The sequence below is a fragment of the Panicum virgatum genome, chromosome 1K (assembly GCF_016808335.1).
Source record: "Panicum virgatum strain AP13 chromosome 1K, P.virgatum_v5, whole genome shotgun sequence".
Lineage (NCBI taxonomy): Eukaryota > Viridiplantae > Streptophyta > Magnoliopsida > Poales > Poaceae > Panicum > Panicum virgatum.
This window is the reverse complement of record NC_053136.1, coordinates 7,139,204-7,158,708: the sequence shown is the minus strand read 5'-3', so window position 1 is coordinate 7,158,708 and position 19,505 is coordinate 7,139,204. Positions and strand designations below refer to the sequence as shown.

At 48.2% G+C, this 19,505-nt stretch overlaps 1 protein-coding gene across 2 annotated transcripts; it reads right to left on the bottom strand.

The window, feature by feature from the left end:
• Positions 1–9,051: 9,051 nt before the first annotated feature.
• Positions 9,052–13,527, bottom strand: LOC120677999 (cyclase-like protein 1). Of its 2 annotated transcripts, none has more exons than XM_039959191.1 (6): positions 13,004–13,527; positions 10,482–10,526; positions 10,150–10,222; positions 9,927–10,024; positions 9,579–9,649; positions 9,052–9,345 (listed from the first exon to the last, which is right to left on the bottom strand). In XM_039959191.1, exons 1-6 carry the CDS (start codon positions 13,413–13,415, stop codon positions 9,220–9,222), a joined length of 825 nt encoding a protein of 274 aa, XP_039815125.1. In that variant the 5' UTR covers positions 13,416–13,527; the 3' UTR covers positions 9,052–9,219. The 2 variants fall into 2 exon arrangements, with proteins under 2 accessions (XP_039815125.1, XP_039815167.1); XM_039959233.1 differs by lacking the exon at positions 13,004–13,527 and adding an exon at positions 10,806–11,676.
• Between the last annotated feature and the right edge of the window lie 5,978 nt (positions 13,528–19,505).

The following is a 19,505-nucleotide window of genomic DNA, read 5'->3' as shown; positions in this document are numbered from 1 at the left end:
CAGATGAAGGCCGAAGTCCTAGAAGAAGTTAAGAAAGAGGTGGAGAAGATGCTGGATGCTGGGTTCATCAGGCCGTGCTGGTATGCAGAATGGATCTCCAGTGTGGTGCCGGTACAAAAGAAAGATGGCCGATGGCGAGTCTGCGTCGATTTTAGAGATCTCAACAGGGCAACTCCGAAGGATGAATACCCAATGCCTGTTGCAGAGACGTTGATCAACGCCGCTACTGGCCACAAAATGATGAGTTTCATGGATGGCAACGCCGGTTACAACCAGATCTTCATGGCCCCAGAGGACGTGAACAAGACTGCGTTCAGAGTACCAGGTGCAGTCGGCTTGTTCGAATACTTGGTTATGACCTTCGGATTGAAAAATGCCGGTGCAACGTACCAACGTGCTATGAATTACATTTTTCATGATCTCATCGGCAAGCTGGTAGAGATTTATATTGATGACGTTGTGGTCAAGTCCAAGTCAGCTGCAGGGCATTTAGAAGATTTGCGTCAAGTTTTAGAGCGGACTCGAAGGTTTGGGCTCAAAATGAACCCAAAGAAGTGTGCCTTCGGTGTATCGGCCGGTCAATTTCTGGGATTCCTAGTGCATGAAAGGGGAATCGAGATCGGTCTAAAAAGTCAAGAAGCAGTAAAGATGATGAAGCCACCTACTACAAAGAAGGAGTTACAGAAACTCATCGGTAAAATTAACTTTGTCAGGCGATTTATTTCTAATCTGTCCGGACGTATTGAGCCGTTTATGGGTTTAGTAAAGATCAAATCCGATGATGAGTTTCGCTGGGGGGCAGAACAGCAGCAAGCTTTTGATGAAATCAAAGAATATTTGTCAAAGCCTCCAGTATTGGTTCCTCCTCAGCAAGATAGGCCATTCTATGTGTACCTATCCGTTGGTGACACTTCCATTGCTTCGGTGCTAGTCCAGAAGCATGATGGCCAAGAGAGGGTGGTTTTCTACCTTAGCAGACGCATGTTAGACGCCGAGACCAGGTATCCTGAAATCGAGAAGCTTTGTCTTTGCTTATACTTTACATGTACAAAGTTTCGCCATATTTTGCTCTCGGCGGAAACAATTGTCATATGCAAATCAGATGTCATAAAACATATGCTGTCGGCCCCTGTCCTTAAAGGCCGGCTCGGAAAATGGATGTTTGCATTGTCAGAGTTCGATATCCGATACCAGCCTGCGAAAGCAGTCAAGGGACAAGCATTGCCAGATCTTGTTGCGGATAGGATCAACGTTGATATTGCTGCGTTGTTTATTCGTGCTTGGGCTATGTTCTTTGACGGATCGGCTTGTGATGATGGGTGCGGTGTGGGAATTCTGCTGGTGTCACCTCGAGGGGCGACTTATTCCTTCTCCGTCAGAATGACTGCCCCGTGCACCAATAATCTGGTGGAGTATGAAGCCGTTCGCAAAGGGATGGGATTGCTTCTCGAAGCCGGTGCAGAAGCAGTGGAAATTTTTGGAGATTCGAAGCTGGTGATTTCTCAACTCACAGAGCAATATAGGTGTGAGAGCGAGGCTCTTTTCCCGATATGGATGCAATGCCGTGAGTTGATGTCAAGATTCAGGTACATCAATTTCCACTGGATACGCAGGACTCTGAACAATGAAGCCAATGATTTAGCACAGATGGCTTCCGGCTACAAGGAGACAGCCGATGGAGTCAAGGTGGAGGTCCAGTTTCTAGAACCCGGAGACTGGAGAACCGATATCTTCAATTACTTGAAGGATTCGGCTCGGGGGGCACCCAGAAGGATAAGACTCAAGGCCATGAAGTATGTTATGATAGGGGACGATATGTTCTACAGGACCTTGGAAGGACTATTACTTAAATGTCTGGGACCGTCAGAGTCAAATCGGCTATTGCATGAGGTTCATGAAGGAGCCTGCGGTACGCACCAATCGGCTCATAAGATGAAATGGCTGATTAGGCGATCGGGTTATTACTGGCCCACTATGCTTGAAGATTGTTTCAAATATTACAAGGGATGTCAAGCATGTCAGAGGTTTGGCAAAATTCAGATAGTGCCAGCATCAGTGATGAATCCTATCATTAAACCCTGGCCATTCAGAGGATGGGGCATGGACATGATTGGACAGATCAACCCGTCGTCTAGCAAGGGTCACCAATGGGTCTTAGCTGCCACAGATTATTTCACAAAGTGGGTAGAGGCAGTGCCCATGAGGTCAGTAGCATCGAGAGATGTAATCAGCTTTGTCAAAGAACACATCATTCATAGATTTGGGATCCCTCAGACCATTACGACCGATGGAGGATCGGTCTTTGTATCAAAGGAGTTCAGAAAGTTTGCCGATGACATGGGGATTAAGCTGATCAGATCATCTCCGTATTATGCCCAAGCTAATGGACAAGCTGAAGCATCCAACCAGAGCCTTATCAAACTCATAAAGAGAAAGATTGATGAATACCCTAGGCGTTGGCATGAGTGTTATCAGAAGCTTTGTGGGCATATCGTATTTCGTGTCATGGGTCCACCAAGACGTCGCCGTACCATCTAGTCTACGGCCAGGATGCTGTGCTACCATGGGAAATCACGGCTGGATCAAGGCGTGTTGAGTTTCAGAATGATCTATCTGCTGAACAGTATGCAGTCTTGATGAACGATAATGTGGAGGACCTGACAGAGCTAAGGCTTTGGTCACTGGAAAAAATCAAAGAGAACAAAGCTAAAGTTGCCCGTGCATACAACAAGAAGGTCAAGCCTAAAGATTTCCGAGTTGGAGATTTGGTTTGGGAGGCGGTATTGCCATTGGGAACTAAAGACAAAAAGTTTGGTAAGTGGTCTCCAAATTGGCATGGGCCGTACAAGGTTGATCAGGTTTTGCCTGGGAACGCATACATGCTCGAGGAATTGGACGGTGTCAAGTTTCCTGTTGCTGTCAATGGTCAGCATCTTAAGAAGTATTTCCCGAGCATGTGGAAGGCGAGTAACGAAAAGCCGATGAGATCCATCTGGCTGCAGTGTAATAGGCCAACACGTTGAGTTGGCCGCGCAAAAAAAAAAGAAAGGAGTCATGAAAGGCCAACACGTTGAGTTGGCCAGTAAAAAAAATCATCATGACAGGCCAACACTTTGACTTGGCTAGTGAAATATATGAAAAGCGAACAGCCGATGTGCGACCATCGACTTAAGATGTTCTTAAAAGAACAGTTGCAAGTCTCAAAGTTAACAGGCGGTACTAATTCTATCTTGAGCCTATCTACTGGTTTAGGAATTCTTCTATGGCGTGGATGGCTTCAGTACGGACGGCATCTGCTCGTGCTATAATTGCTTCGTCATCCTTGTCATCGCCTAAGACTATCTGCCGACTCAAGGTGCTGATTTCTGCAAACTCTGCTTGTATCTGCTTGGCTATTTCCTGGGTTTCTTGCTTGGAGTTTGCAATAGAGGTTTCCTCGGCCTGGATGAGTTCTTTGGTGGTGCGGACCTTTGCTTCAAGTTCCGCCAGTTCTTTCTTCAGGAGGTCGAGTCGGTTCATGTTGGCAGACACGTCAGCTTTGATATCTAGAGTTGCCTTCTTCTGGTTGAGGGCCTTGCACTTTTGGGTAATGTCAGCTTTCAGAGAAGTTTGGGAGCGACGTGCTTCCATCCTTTGTTGTGCTTTACTGACTTCTATCCGAAAGAATGGGAGGTTGCTGGCTGACCAGAGCTTGATTTGCAATGACTCTGGGAGTTGGGATTCTATTTGCTCGAAGATGTTCTTTATTTTGCTGGAATCATCAACCAGAGTGGTAATTGGAGTAGATAGAAAATCCTTGATGAGTCGAAGCTGATGTGATAAGTTAGCCGATTGCTGCAGAGATAATGTTTCTGCTTCAGGGACAATCAGACCCATTGATGCTGGGTCGAAGGAAAGTAAACCTGAAATGTCAAAGCTCTATGGACATCTCTGGAGTTAGAACAATATGCATTTATGAAGTTATCGGCTGGTTCAGAATTGGTTTTGTAATGTCACCTGTTCTGGAGAAGAAGTGCTGGTCGATTCGGGAGCAATCGTCCTGTCAGAGCTGGTGTTAGCGTCAAGAGCATTGACTGTATCGGCTTGTTCTTCGTTTGTATCCATCAGTGCATCAGGAGTTGCAGCCGTTTCATGTTGATTCAGGCCTTCTACATTGGAGGTTTCTTCGGCTGCATCCTGGAAATAGAATTACAGTCAACCAAGTACATGTGTATGGAATAAAGAAGAGTTATTGGGCGATGAGTTACTTGGTTGGTATTGGACTCTGATGGACTTGGAGGGGATGGTACTGGTTTTTTGATCACTCGCCTTGTGATCATTTTCCTTTTCTTGGTCAAGACTCGGGGGGCAACTTCTGCAGAGGCTTGCCTTCGCTTGGAAGCCGACTGAAGTAAGTCTGGCTGAACAGACATTATCACTTTCTTCATTGGTGGTGATCCTTTGCAGAAAAGTACATCAGGAGCAGTTGGAAGAAAATGAAATGGCTCCCCAGTGCTGGTCATGGGTTCTGGGCCATCTTGTTGCTGCTGACAGGATGACCAGGATAAGCCAAGAGAAAGGAGTAGAGGACTTAGGAGGAATAAATGCATAAGTTCAGTACCTCTTCCTCGAGGATTACATATTCAGGATCGATTTGCTGCAGTCGAGGATCTAGAGCTTTTCTGAAAACATGAGTTTTCCACATGTTCCACCAAGTATCGAAGCCGATTGATGAGGAGGTGAAACACAAATCGGCTGGTATTGAAATGTGGAGATTGTCAAACATGCTGTAGCATCTCGAACTAGTAAGACCGTCAGGCAGATCGGCTCTGCTTTCCACCAAGTTGTGAATATGGAAGTGGGGAGGGACCTGTCCTAGGCCGAATTGCCGAGCTACTATGACTGGCTGGTAAGATTCATAGCCTGGCTTGATAATTCTATTAGAAGTGCTGATGCCAACAGGAAGGAAGTTAGGTCGAATCATCAGAGAATATAGATGCCGAGTGCTGTCGTCATCGGCAAAGTTGTCTAGTCTGAAGGCAGTTGGGTTCTCAAAGGATTCAGATTCAGTAAATGGGAAGTAGAGAGGGTTGTCCAGTCCTTTATAGAAAACTCTGAACCAGTTTGCTGCATCTGTTGAATTCAGTTTACTGCCAGGGAGACTGAACAAAGCTTGGCCATAGCTAGTACATCTAATTGGTTTGCCGCTTTCATCAGGGAAAGAGTTATTGGTCAGGCCTTGGAAATTTGGGATATGGTGTTGAAAATACAGTTGTGCCCACAACTGAATAAACCACCAAGAGCCTCCAGTCCTCAGTTTCTTGTGGTTGAGCAAGTTAGATGTCATTAAATGGAGATATCTGTATGTTTCTCCAAGAAAGAGTTTGCCTAGGCCGGTGTGATTACCATGGGCCAGGTGGTAGGCCAAAGGGAGATAGTTCTTGGTTGGAGCTAAGGAAGGGCCACAGAAGATGAAGTGCTCTAGCCAAAGATTTAAGAAGGCTGTGTGTTCCTTCTCAGTCACTGGACCTTTTGTTTTCATGTGCTGATTCATGTAAGTACCCCAATTTGTGCAGTTGACTTTGGAAGAAAGCTTGAAGGGAACTTCTGCCATTTTGTGAGCAACAGGATTGGGGGAGTTAATGTCTAGTCCGGTGATCATGACAACATCTAGCAGAGTGGGAGTCATGGGTCCATGACCAAAAAGGAAACAATTCAGGGCATTAGACCAGAAATAGCCGATAGTTTTCAGAAGATTTTCATTTTCGTCAAGGGGTGACAGTGATAAGCTAAGTGCATCGGCTATGTTTAAATCTTGCCACAAGGGCATGTGAGCTTTTGCTACTCTGGTGTACCATGTTATCCAGCTCTCAAGTGGATTAGGCCAGGCCCTTAAGCAGTCGGCCCAGAGGTTCAAATCGATGTTTTGACTCACAAAAGGAATCCTATTTGCTTCACAAGAGATCAAATCTGTGGGGGTTTCATGGGTTTGTGGGCCAAGACAGAAAGATTCTGGATTAGAAGGATGCGGCAAAAGGATGTCTGATACCTGAAGTTCAGAAGATCAGAAATATGCGTATGGTGTCATGTTTCAGAGTTTCAGTTTCAGAAACTTGGTAAGCTGAAGAAAACTGAAAGATTAGGCCGTATATTACCTTCAGGCCGTGGATTGCCGCATCGTGGATTGCAGGGCTTGTCGTTTGAGCTGTAGAATATGCCATGGTCAGATCTGTTGACTTAGGGTTTGATTGCTGGAGATTCTGGTTCGAATTCCGGCAGCCTGGATAATTCTTGCTCGGATTTGTAGAGCTTGGTTTTCGAATTACGCTCGAGTTTGAGGGTTCGTCGAGTTCGGTTCAGACTGGAAGTGTTATTCTTCTGTGGGTTGCTTCTAGTTTGAATTTCGTCGGCTCTTGGATATTTATGGAAGCCTGATGCGTTGCCATCGGCTTTTTGGAAAATAAACAAAGACACGAAATTGGGGAAACTCGATTTCATTAAAAGGAAATTCATTACAGAGAAAGCCGATTTTACAAAAGGAATTAATCCTTCGGCTTTATGATCCTATTCCTACGATGCTGCCTACATCTACCAGTCGTAGGTGTCTGAACACCTACGGCGCTTCGGGCTTCGCGACGGTGCGTCTCCACCATCGTCGTCGTCGTCGTCGCCGCTGCTGCTACCGTCGTCCTCGGTGCTGCTGCTGCTTCCATCTTCGCTCCCCTCCATGGGGGCCTTGAGGAACTGATGGGGGTTTCCCCCTGCCGCCGTATCGTCGCTGGAAGAAGAGCCGATCTCTTCGGAGGAGTCGGCTCCTTCCCAGGAGAAGGCGTCATCTTCGCTGTTCTCCAGTTCCTCTTGGAAGAGGAACTGGAGGTCTTCCTCTCCTTTAGTCATGGGCTCGTCCTCCTCGGAGGCGACCCCGAAATCAAACTCCTCTGCATCCCAGTGCAGAGGAGCCAGCGCCTCATAGGCTGCTGTCGGGTCCCACTCGGGGGTCGGCTCTCGGCTCTCTGGGATGGAGTCGATGGAAGAGGCCGAGAGGGAAGAAGAAGAAGGGGGAGAAGAGGAGGAAGAAGAGGAGTCTTCAAAAGAGTTGGAGCCGGAAGAAGAAGAAATCTCCATTGCTGGTGGTGAAGGATTGAGGTTTCTGCGCTACTGGTTTTGGGAAGAAGAAGGAGTTTTGCTGTGGAGAAGAGCCGATTCGGGTGAGATTAAATAGTGAAAAGGTGGAAAATGGATCGGCAGTTTTTGCGTTCTACGAGGAGCCAGTTGCAGAGATGTTGCGTCTTCCTTGGTGGTTGCAATGTGGTTTAATGAACATTAACGGGAAGATGAAGCGACGGATTGGTTTTGGAACTATCATTGCCAAAACCAGGGGGGCATGTGTTATCGCCATAAATTAACATGGTTAATTTATGAGCCGAAATCAAGATGGGCTTAAAGCAAAAGATGAGGAAGGCTTGTAAATTGGCTCCTGCGTGAGCGTCTGGGCCATATTGGCCGTGTATCCTTAGATTCAGTTTAATGTTAGAGATAGAGTCCAATCGGGACAAGATTAGTTTAGATTGTTTCCCAAGTCTCCGGACTATAAATATGTATCCTTTGTTATTCATGAAGAGAGCGTCATCACGACTCGCAAACAACAACTCTCGGCGCATCGCCACCCCTAACCCTAGGGTTTCATCCAAGTAAGTGTCATGCTGCCCTGATCGCTTCTTGCGATCAGGGCAGTATTGTTCTTGCTTTTACCTTGTATTACTTGTACTGAAGCGTTTTTGATGGCGAGTAGTACTAGTTATCATGATGTTCGTAGCATGGTTTTTAGTAGATCCATTGTGCTTTGTTGCTTATTGTCTGCGAATATCATGTTGTCTCTGTGCAGTCACATTCCAATCTCTTGCTAGTTCTTATCGCATAGAATTAGTCGCACAGGGACAACGCCCTGCTTCTTTCATGTTTAGTAGATCCGATCTGTTATGGTTTGCTCTTATCTTAAGAGTTGGCATAATATCTGCTAGGTTAGGCCTTGCAAACGGATTGGATGATCCGGTGGTGTAGTAGATGCTTTATCTTAGCCTTGATAGGGATTGTTCCGGGAATCGGCTCTTGCTAATTCTTAGGCCTCTGTTTTAGGTTGTGGTTTAGTTGTCTGTTACGTTCGCTAGGCCTAGTCACGTGTAGGATGTTCCGATCTAGCAGTGAAGCTGTTACCATCGTGGGTTAGATCAATTAGATTTGACTGAAGCAGTTTTATAATGATTTATTCTATTTATCATATCCGGATACAACCAGATCCTGTCTGACACCGGGACTCGATCGGCTCTTCAAAGCCGATGCAAGAGTCGTCCCGGGGAGCCGACCACGGCTCGGACTTATGTTTACACGTGTCTTTGTATGCAGGAAACTGTTCGGAGTACGTCTGCACCCTCCTGATCGGGTATAGATCAGGTGGCACGCCCGGTTTCGACACCTCCTCCGGGCGCGTGACGGAAATTGCGGGCCGTCGACGAGGGAGCAGTGCCTCTAGCGCCCTAGCGACCTCCCGGCTCTTCGTGTTGCCCGTCGTTGCTCGCCGGTGGGTTTCGGTCAACAACACACACAACCCCGTGCGACCTTCCGGAGACGTTCACGAGCTCCCCCGTCACCATGTGACCTTGGAGATATTTCAGATTTTTCAACCTTCGGCTTTAATATCACTTGTCAGAGTGCGCAGTGGAAACCGGCCTGACCCGCTATATCCACGAGCCGGTGCCCTACCAGGCCTAGGTGCACCAGAGCCCAACCAACCAAGGCTTCAGGCCTAACTCAACCAAAAAGACTAGTCTTATAGGTGAGAACTGCCTCACCTTATATGTTGTGCTCCCCCATCATCAATTTCTGATGTGAGACTAAATCTAACCACGCACGGTGTATCTAACTTCAGTCGCCGCCTTGAACTATACTTCACTTTAGTGACGTCCTTGGACGTCCACGCCGGCAGCGAACGCGTGAACGCCGCCAATGAAGCGAGCTCGACGAGTTGCTTGGCGCCTAGCCTAGCTTTCACCGACCCATGGCCTTACTTTCACATTATCACGATGGAAATATTGATGTTGCTTTATTTATTTTGGAAATGTCCAGACAACTTCAGTATACGACTACATGGCCTGCAGCATTTCCGGCTCAGTATGCACCGAGATACCAAGCCAGGATGAAGCAGTTTGATACAGTTTGTCCTTCAGCAACACCCGGGAGCGATCACTTGATAAGGATGCATCTGACCGGCGAACCCTCGGCTCCAACCAGCCTCAGAGGTAAGCAATGGAGATTGTATACTCCCACCGGGACATCGTCTAGTTTCAGACCTTCCACTGGGATTATGTCCTGACAGAACAAAGAAAGTAAATCAACCAATGGCTCACATGCTATGCATTTTTTAGATACAAGAAAAGGTTACTTGAAATAAAACAAGCACGGAAATTTTGGAACCAACAGACTACACTAGACTTGTCAACAGTCAATACTGAACTGCAGTATTTTGGTCAGGAAATCTTCTGTACTGGAATTCGGGAGCAAACAGAATGAAACATTTTTGTCGGTAAACTGCAGTATCTTACCGGTTTTTTGAAGAAGACGACATGGGCAGAGATCAAGTGATCAAATGCTGCAACTGAGAGATAGTCAACCCCTGCACAATTGCCAGTATCAGTATGTCAAGTGCTAACCATTGCACTGAGCAACAAAAGGCCACAAATCAAACTGACAGGTTGTACAGTGTACACAATTTCAGGTACATGCCAAATATACATAACTCTAGACCTATGAACAGATTGCAAACAGCACCACAAGAGAAAATCCCAGCCTTGTATTTTGCGCAAAAAGGGGAGGAAACCAAGCCTTGTTCAACCACTCAAATATTACTTGATAGTGCAGTCACTCTATGTTGCCAGGGAAAGATTTCTTACCAACTAGCTTGATGTCAGTGTTGTCAACCAACCACTGGGCACCATCCTCTGTAAATCCAACATAATTAAGGTCACCTTCTTTCTTCCACATCAGCTTCCTATAAATCGTTTGGTTACATAGTCAATACAGTATAAATCTCTAAAAAAGGATTGTGCTTCAATATATTTAAATGGTGCAAACAAATGAGCCTACTAGAAGTCTGTCCTGAACGTGAAGTCATACCTGTCAGTGTTCAGTGTCCTGAATAGAACTCGGCGAACTCCTTTTGGGATCTTCAGGAATTCCATTGCTTCAGCTGCATGGTTGGGGATTAATATACTACATATATGTATTCTTTTTCAGGGAAACAAACCGCAATGCAATCAAGCATAATATCTGTATGCTACATAAACCATGACCTACATATGGATGGCAGCATAATAGAGAATGCATGATTATTCAGCAACATATTTATGAATCTTTGCTAAATGGTAAGAGCAACAATTGTGAATGAGGCAATTCATCAGATAATTTGCTAAGAGGAGCTAGGTCACTAAAAAATGAAAGCAGGGTACCTGTTATATTTGTGTTCCTCGGAACATCAACCAGTAATGCAGGTCCTACCAGTGAAGAGGAATCAGTGAGTCAGTCAAATCTCAACCATTTACAACATGAACTATAATGATCAAATATAACATGCAAAATGCTGCAATTCGAACAGATAATGTATTGTCTATTTCACATATATAGTTTGAATCTGAAAACATCATCTACAAGAACTCAACCACAGCTATTGTGCGTCTGAAGTTCTGAACCTGATTATTTGTGCATTTCGTGGTTGAAAACGAAAAATAATATAGGCTGAGACGAATGGAATTAGTTGGCCCTGTTGGAGCTACCGTTGAGGACAGCGAGGTCGAGCTTGTCGGCATCGAGGCCGGCCTCGAAGTGCTCCTGGATCATGTGCCCCGGCGTGTCGATGTGGGTGCCGGCGTGCACCACCATGCGGAGCTCCGACAGGTTGCAGATGGACCCGTTGGCCAGGGACATGGTCTGGAACACCACGGGGCCCAGGCCGTCCGGCCCGACCGCCGGCAGCTCCGGCCGGTACGCGTGCGTGATGTCCACGATGTGCCCGCCGTCGTACTCCTCCAGCCGCTGCGCCCCCGCCGCCGCCGGCGCGGCAGAGGCTGGGCCGCAGGTCCCGGCGGCGTCCGCGTACGCCGGGTGGGCGGCGATGCCACCGTCCTCCCCGGCGGCAAGAACGTGGGGCGCCGTCGCCACGGCGAGCAGGAGCATCGCCATCAGAGGGGGAGGAAGAGACATGGTGGCCACGAGCTCACAGCAAGCCAGCAACTGAGCACAGCGACACTGAGGAAGACGAGCAAGCTGCACACTGCTGCTCTTGATCGCACTAGCTCGATCCATCCATTCCAGACACCGAATAGTTTACCTTTGGCCCTAAATTATTGGGATAAAGGACTCACACTGACTAGTTTTGGATTGGCCCTCGTAAGATTCGGAAGCCACTGCGGCTGCCGAAAAGGGAAGGCGTCGTGATGAGCATTTCGTGAGGCCAGCGCCCAGCGGTGCTCCAAGCCACTATAAACAATTCCCCTTTTTTTCACTCTCTATGGATCATTACTAGTGAAATACTTGCATGCGATACGAGGGTCGCTTTTGACAAGTTCAATCAAGAGCAGGTTGAAAGTTGTAGCCTACTTCTTTGTGTGTATCACTGTATCCTCGAAAAAAATGGCACCTTTGGATAAGTTTCTGTCCCCCCCCCCCCAAAAAAAAGGGCAAGATCTTGTGTGTTAGAGGGTGTTTAGTTCATTTTGCAAAATTGTGTAAAGATGTAAAGATGGCATTTGAAGTACTAAATGAGGTCTATTTGTAAAACTTTTTGCATAGATGGTTTGTAAATCGCGAGACGAATCTAATGATGCTAATTAATTCATGTTTAATCAATAATTAGCGGATGGTTACTGTAGCATTACTATTGCAAATCATGGATTAAGTAGGCTCATTAGAATCGTCTCGCGATTTACAGCCCATCCATGTAAAAAGTTTTGTAAATAGACTTCATTTAATACTTCAAATTAACAAGATTCCATTTCACTTTAATGCGTTTACGGTTTTTTTGCAAAAACCTGTAAAGATGTAAACAAAGCCTTAGTGTGTAAGGCTGGTTCCAACGGGGGTCGGTACCGACCCCCGCCGGTCGGTACCGACCCGGCTACCGACCCGCGCCGGTCGGTAAGCGCGGAAACCGAGAGCGCGGGGCGGTAGCGCTACCGACCGGCTGGGCGGTCGGTACCGACCGGCGTTGGAGCCGCGCGCGGTCGGTACCCGGCCGGTCGGTACCGACCCGGCGTCCGGTCGGCTGCCACATGGCGCTCTGTGATTGGCCAACGGCTGCCACGTCAGCTAGCCGTTGCAATTAGCCGTTTTTGACCGTTTGAACTCCAAAAAATTCGAAAAAAATTCCAAAAAATCACAAATTTCGTCCCCAACTCATCTATAAATAGAGAGGGCTGGTTGGAGCTCATTCCACACCTCTCACTGATGGAGGTTATTGTCATGTAATTTTCGAATTTTTAAATTGTCGTGTAATTTTTATTTCGAATTTTTATGTAATTTCCGAATTTTTAAATTTAATAAAATGAGGTTATTGTGTCCATTTAAATTATAAAAGAACGCGTTCTGAAATGGTTAAGTCTGGAATGGAAAAGCTGACGTGGCGCTGACGTGGCTGTGGGCTGAGGCTGCAGGCTCACTGATGGAGCGCTGGGGTCGAGTGGGCTGGCGAGAGCTGACGTGGCGCTGATGTGGCTGTGGCTGCGGGCTGGGGCTGCAGAACCACTGTTGGAACCAGCCTAAGTATGCAATAGTGGTTGGCCGGCGGGCCCTACTTGTCAGCGTGAGGAAGGGAGTTTCAGAAAGATCCTGCCCTGCTAGCGGACAAGCGGGGGCTAAAAGAATCGGGGAGTCTCGAATTCCCCGTCCTCCGCAGTCCCCACCATGTTCATCTCATCTCACCCCATCTCATCCTATGCCCAAATTAAATCCACACCCCTGCAGATGATGGGTATACCGTTGAGGAGGTCGAGGTCGAGCGTGTCGACGTCGAGGCCGGCGGCGAAGTGGGCCTGGTTGATGTGCCCCGGCGCGTCGACGTGGGTGCCCGTGTGGCACTCCATCCGCAGCTCCGAGAGGTTGGACTCGGAGCCGTCCGCCATGGAGTGCTTGAGCCGCACCACGGGCCCCGCCACCGCCCCCTGCGCGAACGCCGGCAGGTCCGGCACGTACGCGTGCGTGATGTCGATGACGCGCCCCGGGCCGCGCTCCCGCAGCTGCAGGCCCCCCGGCGCCGCGCCGGCGCCGGCGCCCACCGTGCAGGTGCCCTCGCCGGCCGACGAGTAGCCCGGGTGCGCGTCGCCGGCCGCGGAGAGCGGCTGCGAGGCGGCGAGGAGGAGGAGGAGGAGAGCGAGGAGCAGCGCGGCCATGGTTTGTGCTGCTCTGCGCCCGTGGCGTGGCGAGCGCTCGGGCCGGAGCTGGACTGGGCTCCTCCTCGCACTGGAGACTGGAGACTTTGATGGTAGGCGTACAGTCTCCCGCGGCATTTATTCTGTGGCCGCTCGACGACCATCCGCCGCCGGCCGCGCGCACGATGGCGACGGCGCGCGATCTTGGCCGTCCGTCCCGCGGCCCGCCGGATCGCCGCCGCTGTTGTTCGTGTCGTGCTCCGCCACCGTGGAAACTGCAGCGTCTCGATCTTGTACGGCAATCGAGATGGCAGCGACACCGGGTACCAAAAAAAAAAGCTAATGGTCACCGCGCACCACGTTGCCGTGTGAAATATCGGTGAGGTTGGGAAGTTTCTTTCGCTGGGCTCGAGATCGACAGTGAGCGGAGTAGGGCACGGTGCTGCTCTGCAACTGCATTAACATGAACGTTTTGCTCACAAAAAAAAAGAAGAACATGAACATGTATTAGTAACCACCTGCTCGATCAGAGCAAATTCAGAATGTTGGGCGAGTCCATGGAGAGCGGGTAAAAGCAGGCAGCCTGCCTGCGCAAACAATGGTCAGGTGAAGCGATCTCATCTCATCCGCTGCGGCCGGCCGGCCAATTGCCGAGCAGCAGCCAGCAGAAGATGGTCAGGACTCGGGAGCTTCACGTCTGCACGGGAGCTTCACGTCTGCACGCGACTAGTGCACGGGAACATCAGGCACCGAACGAAAGGGACAGGCTGCGAGCTGCGCACCGCCACTGGACAAACCCACCAGATATCATTATATCAAGATCATTAAACTGACGACGGGATGGAATTCAAAATTCCCAGGAGATTCAGATAAAGAATTAAAGAGTTTTCGACGTCTACTGGGCGGTTCAGTCTGCAGTCTGCAGGCATCGGATGGACGGGGATGATGGTTTCAGCAAAACCTTAATGGCGATCGGTATTTCTCTTCTTTATTTTCCCCTGCGGATGGCAGTAGTGTAACTTGTTCTAGGTTGCACGGGCGCGTCGCCTACATCGCGGGGACAAATGATAATGCAATGCAGATTCTCAAATTTGGCTCAGGGTGTCATTCTGGTATCTAAACTTTCAAAATGTACATTTCGGTTCTCAAACTTTCGATTTAGTTTAAACGACTGTGATTTGAACCTTACCAGGTGTGTTTTACTCTAGTGCAATGCATGGCGCCCAGGCTGATTTTTTTTTATCAAGACATACCTGTATTCAACTTAAAGATACCGTACAAAGACCACACCCCATACAGGTACACTGTGGTAGGATACAGAAGACAGCTGTACCACCAGACCAATTACAGAAAAGACCCTAAAAAACATGAAAATTGCAAAACAAGTCCCTAGGTCCTTTGCGAACTGGATCTCGCCGTCGGTGATCACCAGAGACGGTCGCCATCCGCCCTAGAACCGGAGGAGCCTCCTCGCCATCAGGCTTTGACACGAGCCGCAGAACACACTCATCGTCACCGGCGAGATGAAGCCATCGCTGTTCGTCCATCGGCCGGGGACGCACCCCAAACTCCGCCGACTCTGGATCCAAACTCGTGAATGACGACGACGAAGACCGCCGCAGAAGCATCGAGCCGAATCCACACCCCAAACTTCCACCAAATCCGAAGCTGCTTCTATATCCACAAAAGAAAAGAGCGGCACACTCACCTCCCCACCGGGCCGGCGAGTCGTTGCCGGACAACTCCTGTACAAGGGTTCCACGCTGGGAACACCACCTCCACAAGCTCGCCGTCGACGCCGGAGTGGAGTGCCGCCGGGGCGAGGAAAAGCTTGAGAGGACTTATTCCTCTGCGCTGCCGCCGCCTCCACCTCAACGCCGACGCTCGGAAACCAAACCCTAGATCTACTAGGACCAAACCTGCCACCTACGTCCGCCGGCCAGGGACCCGCGGTCTCGGCCACCTCCCGACGGCACTCAAGCCATCGGAGGCGGAGGAGACCGCCGTCCCGGCGGCGGCGACGAAATCGGCTTTTCTCCTCTCTCTCTCAACTGTAGTAGAACGAGGAGGTTCGAGAGAGAGCAATTGTATATGAACCATATACGGGATCCGTGACAGGACAGGCTGCCAGCAAGTGCCAACTGGCCGTGTTTAGATAGCTCTAAAAAAATTTTCATGGAAACTTTTCGATGCTTTGACCACTAATTAGGGATATTAAATAAAATCTAATTGCGAAACTACCTCCACAACTAAGATAATGTAGCAGTTACTGTAGCTAATGAGGCCTTTGACCGTACGATCAGAGGATGATTAGATGCGGTCACTGTAGCATCAATGTAGCCAATCATGATGGAACTTAGCTCATTAGATTTGTCTCGAAAAGTTACACTCATCCGTGAAAAGATTTCGCAAATAAACTTCGTTTAGTACTTCATGTATGCATTTGTTTTTTTTAAATTTCATGTTATCATCCAAACACGGCCTAGGAATAGATAATCGGCACCGTGTGCCACGCCGCAGCTTGTATACGCGTACGCAGAATTGCGGTTGCAGATCGGGATAGATGTGATGTTTCTTTCTATCAGATTCAGATTGCCAACAAGGGCTGTGTTTAGTTGCAAAAAAGTATGCGAAAAGTATTTGCGAAAATCACTGTAGCACTTTTCATTTGTATGTGGTAAATATTGTCCTACCATAGACTAACTAGGCTCAAAAGATTCATCTCGCAACGTACACCAAAACTATAAAATTTGTTTTTTATTTACCTACATTTAGTACTCCATGCATATGCATGAGTCATTTGCTATATTTAATATTTCGATGTGATTTCGATGTGATGGAAAGTTTGGAAAGTTTGGAGAAATTGGGGGAACTAAACACAGCCAAGAAAGATCATTGCCGAAGCAGGCACGATGCTCTCGATCTGGAACAGGTGAGAGTACCTGCTCCCCCCTCCGTTTCAAATTATAAGTCATTCCAAAAATTGTAGAGTCAAAGTTTTTCAAATTTGATCAAAATTATATAACAAAATAATAACATTTATAATACCAATTAAGTATCATTAGATTCTTTGTTAGCTATATTTTTATAGTATATCTATTTGATGTCATAAATTTTTGTGTTTCTCTCTATAATTTTAGTCAAATTTTGAGATGGTTTGAATCTCAAAGATTTTTGGAATGACTTATAATTTAGAACGGAGAGGGTACTGTCGAGACATGTACCGATGTACGTCACGTATACGTCCAACACAAGTCCATTATTGTTGTTGTCCATGGAGCGAGCCAGTGATAAGCATCCAGTTTGTGTGAAACAAAAGTCAGGCCAATCCCCATCCAAACTGCACCCGGTTCCGGCTCACGTACGTCAACACAGCTATACGAGTGCTCTGAATTTCTGGAAGGGACAAATTAAACAAGCTACGAGCCGCAACACTCCGGATGATAAGCAGTAAACAATTAATGGAAAGATAGAGGATATCTTGAAACGATCGAACAATGATGTTTTAGGGTATATATACAACTATCCATCGCTTGACTTGTGATGTTGGTCACGTTTCTATTTGATAATTAAGACCAGTTTTAATGGGAGTTTTATGGAGGGTTTCATAACATTAAATACCATCACTTTTGCTGACATGGTAAGAAAAGAGAATGATAGAGTTTCATGGGATGTGAGGAGAGTTTCATGGCACGATTACCTAGTTCTCAGTCTAGGTAACTGTGTCCATAAAACTCTCACTGAGACTGGCCTAATAAACTGCGCGACACACTTCCAGAAAATCTGTGCTATGCTTGGTATCTGTAGCGCTACAGGTCCTGGATAGGATCCTAAGACTGACTCCAATAAGGAGATGCAAAATGGGAGAGGCATTCCTCAATTTGCCTCGTACACAGTAGATGCATCACCCATGCAAAAATCCTCATCTCCAACAGACGGAGGCAAAAGCAGATGCATCACCCGCCGGCCGTTCCTCTCGCGTGCCGCTTGTGAAGGGAGGGAGGGGAGACACAGCCGGAGGAGGAGGCCGTCGGACCGCCTCACCACAACCTCGAGGTCCTCGGCGCCGAGATTCGCAGGAGACGGCGTGAGGAGGTCGAGGAGGCCGCGTCGGGGAGGACGTCGCGCCGGGGAAGCCACCGTCGCCGAGGAGGCCGCGCCCACCTGCCAGGCCGCCGCGCAGGGGAAAGGGAAGGAGCAGGGGGGCCGCCGGCCGCGGCCTGCGAAGGCGAACCGGCGGTGAGGAGGCCTCCAGATTTCCACGGCGAGGGGGCCACGCCCGGCGGAGATGAGGAGGGGGCCCCGCCAGGCCGCCACGCAAGGGAAAGGGAGGGAGCAGAGGCATCGTGGCGCCCTCCTCCGCCGATTCGAGCTCGGCTCGGTGAGTCCTCGGCGAGGAGCGGCCGGAGGTGAGCAGGGGGCCGCCGGTCCTCCTCCAGGACGCCACCGCCAACACCTGCCCGCTGCTGCTTCTGCGTGTTGCTTCTGCCCGAGCTCGCCCACCGTCGTGCCCGCGCCCGCGGCTGCCCCCGAGCTCGCCCGCCGCCGCGGCCAGCGCTCGTCGGCCCGCGCCCGCGCCGCTTGCCCACCGCCGCGTCCACGCCAGCTCGCCCGAGCTCGCCCATGGCCGCACCGCTCGCCCACCGCCGCGCCCGCGCCAGCTCGCCCGAGCTCGCCCATGGCCGCACCGCTCGCCCACCGCCGCGCCCGAGCTCGCCGACCGCCGCGCCCGAGCTCGCCGACCGCCGCGGGGAGAGGGCAGAGCTCCGGCGAACCTGGCCAGAGATGGGAGCTCATCCCCGGCACCGCTGCTCGCCAGGCGCGCAGCTTCCTCCTCGTCAAATGCATAGCAGGAGAGAGGCGATTCATTTTTACCTCTCCTCTCTCCTCACAATGCAAAATGCCTTCTCCTTTGTCTGTTCTATTGGAGCTCCATTCGGCGATGCACAGTGCCGCGGCGGAGGCATATATGCGTTTGCATATCGTTGTTGGAGTCAGTCTAAGATCTAAGTTCGATGGCTCAAAGATTTCAAAGCTATCTGAACGTTGGAGAGCAACATTGATTGCAATGTGCTTCATAGTTAGCGTTCAGAGAAGTCGGACAGCATGCAACAGCAGGAAAACCACGTTTAAATTTGAGCTCTGATTTAAATGTTTTTCAAACATGAGGTTTGGCAAACAACATCTAGTCTATTTTGCTCACAAAATAGTGCAATTCGATTCTTAGATTGGCTCTTTCCAAAGTTGTCATAGAAAAACTTTGTGAAATTTGATTCAAGCCTGGACACTTCACACTGTATCCAGGACTTGGAAGAATTTTTCGGAAAGGTTGAAAACAACAATACTTGTCATTTTCAACTCAAGCACAAATGTCATATTGATTTTTCCAAGTGTTTAAGCAAAATCTTAAAGTAACAGCTCCTCAAAATGGCCACTCAGCCCATAATTAAATTTTGGACCTGTCCTTATTCCCATCTAAGATCTAGTTCTTCAATCCATCTTAAGCTACCAAAATAAATTATTTTTATCCAAATTTTCCTTTGGCTTTACTACATCATTTTAATACTCCAACTTCTATGTGTTTGCCGAAATGAGACATGCTCAAAACTTCAAATTTAAAAACCATCCAAACATACTCTTTCAATACCATCTTTAGCATTAGTGTCACATTTTGAAGTTATCCTAATTATTTAACCTTACTTCGGTTATCCAAATTATTTAACCTTTACTTCAGATTATTTGGATGTCAATGTCATGTTCATAGCTAAAGATGGTCATAAGTCAAACTATTTAACTTTCACCATTAGTATCAATGTCAGAGTATTTGAGAGTGGTGGCACTATGACTACTCCCTCCTTCCCCGTTTATAAGGCATGGTGGAACATGACACGGTCTTCTAAACAACACTTTGACTATTTATTTATCATATATTATATCACTTTTGATTATAAACTTATAATCATTGTAAACTATGTTTGATTATGAATCCAATCATATGAAATTTGCATTATAAAAATAAAAATTTAATAGTCAAATTATTGGTCAAAGATGAGAAGATTTGAATCTTGATATACGTGTATGCCTTATAAACGGGGAAGGAGGGAGTATAAT